At 42.4% G+C, this 4,708-nt stretch overlaps 1 protein-coding gene across 1 annotated transcript; it reads left to right on the top strand.

Moving 5' to 3' along the window:
• Positions 1-913: 913 nt before the first annotated feature.
• Positions 914-4,347, top strand: LOC130530109 (cytochrome P450 3A27-like). The gene is made up of 13 exons (XM_057041005.1): positions 914-984; positions 1,323-1,416; positions 1,506-1,558; positions 1,637-1,736; positions 1,836-1,949; positions 2,033-2,118; positions 2,530-2,675; positions 2,751-2,875; positions 2,960-3,035; positions 3,451-3,611; positions 3,699-3,925; positions 3,994-4,156; positions 4,261-4,347. The coding sequence occupies exons 1-13, from the start codon at positions 914-916 to the stop codon at positions 4,345-4,347; spliced, it is 1,503 nt and encodes a 500-aa protein (XP_056896985.1).
• Positions 4,348-4,708: the final 361 nt, after the last annotated feature.

Raw genomic sequence — 4,708 nt, 5'->3', positions numbered from 1 at the left:
GACCAAATAAGAATTACAAATACAAAACAAGAATGACTGTATTTTAGAACATGAATTTAAATGCCAGTTTGTTTTTGGTGCACCCTAGACTAACCTTAGCTAGGATAAGCCTACTAACTCTAGCAGGAATTTCTCTTGCGATAAACATCACGGCAGCTCTCTGCCCCTGACCCCCTGCCATTAAAAAAGTCTCTCCACTCTCTTCCAAAGTCAGTTGTGCATGTTATTATGCTGCTTGCACCTGGATAGTGAAGTGACATCAAAGACAAATTTAAATGAATCTGTCGATTTTGCAGATGAAGATGGCCGTTATCAGTATCTAAAGACTGTTTGATCTGCTCCCAGTGTGTCTAAGATAAGCAAATATTTGAAATGCATATTTGTGTTGATATAATACTGGTGGTGACATTTTGTTTGAACAGGTAGGCTCTCTTACCTGGAGGGGGAACCCACTTTCACTGCTGAGTATGGTGCTTATTCTGATGTTTTTTACGTGGTGTGCTGTGAGACGTACCAGATTTTGAATAACCTTTAATATATAAATAGAAGAAGGTCTTTTGTCTGAAAATAAAAAGGCTGATCCAGACTGTGGTTGACTGTGGGGCGGTAACAGTCGGGTTCAGAACTGATAAACAAGGAGTCTTCGAAGCGTTTCGTTGTGTCTAATTTGCGGAGCAGTGGGTGGAAAGCCTGCACCCATTTCTTCTGAAGCAGCAATCCTGTCACAGGAAGCCAGTAAATGAAGAATACCTGTCAGGCAGAAACCCTCACTGCCTTTGGGCCAATTAAAACTGTCAGATGTTTGGTCTCAAGCAAACTTGAGGCTATTGGTATAAGTCATAAGAAAACTGCATTATTAAGGACACTCGGTCCCCATTAGGTGCAGCGTGCAGTTCTGGTTGAGGAGCCAAAGATGAATTTTCTTCCTGACTTCTTCCTGAACACCTGGACTTTGTTAATTCTTGTCATTATACTCAGCACCACGTAAGTAGCTAGAATTAGAACATGAAATACATGTATTCTGTTTGTTATTGACTAAACCTATTGCTTCTTGTGTCATGGTGAGGAGACGTTTTCTCTTGTTGGTGGTATTTTTAATACCAACTGAGCTTTTTGGGGGGCTGGATGCTTTCAGCACAACTACACATTAGCCTTATATTTCCCTTTCTAATGTTGTAATGACCAGTCCAACTCAAGGTTTCTCCCTGTTAGAAGTCCTGCTGGAGGTACTGAGCTTCTGTAAAGTGCTGAGAGACAATGTTGATCCTAACAGATGCTGTAAAAATCAAGTTGGATTAAGCTGAACTTTCATTCATTTTCAGTTATGGATGTTCTCCATATGTCTTGTTTAAGAGAGGAGGCATCAGGGGGCCCACACCATGGCCCTTTATTGGGACATATTTACAGTACAAGACGGTGAGTTCCATTTCCATCCTGGGATCTAAACACATGCCCACAGTCTTTTTGACTCCTCTGACATCATCTTCACCCCTTCTGTACTTCAGGGCCTCCTCGACTTTTACACAGAATGCTGTAAACGATACGGAAAGGTTTGGGGGTGAGCGCTGATGATCATTTCATCTGATCGTCATCTTACATGTGAGCTACAACTGACGCCCTGGTGTTGTGTGACAAGGTTATATGAGGGCAGAATACCCGTGATGTTCATCGTGGACACGGCCATGATCAAAACCGTCTTTGTTAAGGAGGGCTACTCTGTCTTCCTCAACCGAAAGGTGAGACGGGAATATTTGGTTTGAGGGTGGGGATAAAGAAACAACCTCACTTCTCATTTTGACGTGTGCATGCGTGCGCGTGTGTTTGTGTGTGTTTAGAGTATCGGTCCAAATGGCATCTTATCCACGGGATTACCCTTTCTGAGAGATGACAACTGGAAGAGGGTTCACAAGATCGTGTCTCCAGCATTCTCAAGTGGTCGAATGAAAGACGTTTGTAAAGACATCAGAAAACTTAAGATACCTTCATATGTCATATTCTTCAATACCTCTGTGTCTGTTTCATATTTGGGCAGATGTTTTCAATAATGTTGCAGCACTCAAACATCCTGATGGGAAATATTCGCGGGCTAGAGGATAAAGGAGCTGTCAACATCAGACAGTACGTTTCGGTGGACATTAAGTATGGAAGCAAATCTGTGCCGTAATTAATACGAAAATGGGAGCGCAGAAATGCACTTTCATTTTCGGGATATAGCTGCATTGTTTGACTCAATCAAATGAATACTCAATCATCCCGACTACATTTCTATCTTCTTCTTCAAGCTGCTAATTCTGCGACTTCATTAAAGTGAAAATGTCAAGTTTGAAAATGAAAATGCATTAGCTAACGCTCCATAATGTGTTCGAGTCTGTCACGAGCATCCGAACAACCAGGAAGAAGAGCGGCCGGTGACGTGACACAGTCATTGTTTTAATAAGAAAAAGTTGGAACTAAAACCAGCTGGGCTCACATCTGTAATTGTGCCAAATAATTATATTTCTATAAAACATTTTCCCTTCCTCTTTGCAGAATGATTCAACCCTATACCGCGAATATTTCATTCGCCATTTTCTTTAGCATTGACATAGAATCCTTGAACAATCCATCTAGTCCTTTCCTCCATTACCTTCAAGAGGTTAGCAAGTACAACTACATGAACCTCTGGCGTTTGTTAGGTGGTACGTCACAAATATTGACTGTTCATGTCTCCATTTACATGCCTGAATTCACTGTATTCCGTTTTGTTTCAGTAATCTTTCCTTTTCTTACGCCCCTTATGGACAAGATGAATATCACAGTCAACTCCAGTGAGACTTTGCAGTTTTTTATATCCGTGATAAAGAAAATCAAAGAGGAACGGAAAAATAAGCCAAAGGTAACGCGCTCATTGTGTTGGGACTGGGGTTTATGCGTGGTTTGGTTTCTGACCTCGGGTTTCTCTTTATGTCGTATCTTCCAGGACAGAGTGGACTTCATGCAGCTCATGTTGAATGCTCAAGCTCCAGACGGCAGCAACAAGGATTGTGACAGTGCAGGTAGAACAAAAGCACAAACAAGGGGTCACCTTCAAGATATCAAGATCTATTTTCATTTCTCATTCCCAAAAATAGCAATGATGACGGATGAATGAAGCGAATGAAATCCTCATTAATGGTTCCATCTCTGTTTTTCCTGCACTCGAACTCGTCAGCAGCCGCTTCTTTTTGTCTATTTGCTTCACTCTCCTCCATTCTGTCAAATTCAACATTATTCCACTACAAATTCCATTTCCTAAACTTGTAATTCCACAGTGACAGTTGAAGATAACTTTTCCAAAATAAAGAAAGAAAAATAGTCCCTTAAGAACATCTTTTGATTGATTTGTAATTCTTCTTAAAAATATTCATAAAGTATCACGAGTTATGGCTTTAACAACTTTCATCGACCGCCTGTGTCGCGTTTGATTTGCAGGGCTGAGCGATGAGGAGATTATGGTTCAGGCCTTGATATTTGCCCTCGTCGGGAATGGAAACATGGCATATTTAGTGGCATTTACAGCCTACAACCTGGCGGTCCACCCTCAGACCCAAACACGGCTGCAAGCGGAGATCGACAGAACGTTTCCTGGAAAGGTTCCCCCCAACTGTCGTCTCACTGTTGCCTTTTCTGTTCAGATCTTGATTGTGCGCCAAATAACAAGCGTTCAATTCGCCCTCCAGTGTCCGATAACTTACGAGGAGCTGCTACAGATGAAATACCTGGACATGGTGGTGACAGAGACGTCGAGGCTGTACCCGCTTGGTAATCGCATAGAGAGGGTGGCGAAGAGCACTGTGGAAGTAAGTGGTGTGATCATCCCTGAAGGAGTGGTGGTCGCTGTGCCCATCTACACGCTCCATCGTGACCCCACTGTGTGGCCGGACCCGGATTCCTTCAAACCCGAAAGGTACAGAACATCAAGACAGGCTCCACCCACATTTTGTCAGCTGTTTAAACTATTGGGCCTCTTTTTAGGTTCAGCAAAGACAACAGAGACAACATTGATCCTTACGGGCTCCTAACCTTCGGAGCGGGACCGAGGAGCTGCACTGGCACAAGAATGAGCATGCTGGTTGTGAAGCTGACCTTGGTAGAGATCCTTCAGCACTTCAGCTTTGTTGCCTGCAAGGAGACAATGGTGAGAAGTGATTTCTGCCCTCTGTCCACATTTTAAAACAGGGGTTCTGTTGGTGTGTGGCTGGTTGCTGGCCTTCAGTTGTGACACAGTTCTTCTTTTCATAGATTCCAATGGTGCTGGATGATAATGGATTTGTTCAACCCAAGACACCCATCATGTTGAAACTGGAGCCCAGGGAACCTGCTGCCTGATCCCTGCCAGGACTCCAGGCTCGTGCTTTTCTGCCTGCACATATGTCATAAATGTTCTTCTTACAGTAAGACGTTTGATCTGTTCACTGATAAACTGAATCAGTGAGTCATGGTGCAAATATTTTCTTTTCTATAAGTTTTTGGTGGTTCATCCTCTGTTTTTGTGGATTTTTTTTTTTTTTTTTTTTTGTATCTTGGCTAATTTTGTGCATTTTTAATAGTTTCCCAACATATATTATGGGATCATGACCTTTTTGTTGTGGGTTTCCTCTCTGGTTTAAGTTCTGGGCCCATAATATTATTTAGCCTAGAGTATAAAATTGTATATTGATCACTGTTCTGGCACATACCAATGCATGTC

This window comes from Takifugu flavidus, chromosome 8, assembly GCF_003711565.1.
Source record: "Takifugu flavidus isolate HTHZ2018 chromosome 8, ASM371156v2, whole genome shotgun sequence".
Lineage (NCBI taxonomy): Eukaryota > Metazoa > Chordata > Actinopteri > Tetraodontiformes > Tetraodontidae > Takifugu > Takifugu flavidus.
This window is presented reverse-complemented; position numbering and strand designations above follow the sequence as displayed.

Bases quoted from the DNA above. Each gene is read 5' to 3' on its own strand.
- LOC130530109 (XM_057041005.1), top strand. From the start codon at position 914: ATGAATTTTCTTCCTGACTTCTTCCTGAACACCTGGACTTTGTTAATT. The intron at 3,036-3,450 runs GTAGAACAAAAG...TTTGATTTGCAG, and splicing joins CAAGGATTGTGACAGTGCAG to GGCTGAGCGATGAGGAGATT. The intron at 3,612-3,698 runs GTTCCCCCCAAC...TTCGCCCTCCAG, and splicing joins ACAGAACGTTTCCTGGAAAG to TGTCCGATAACTTACGAGGA.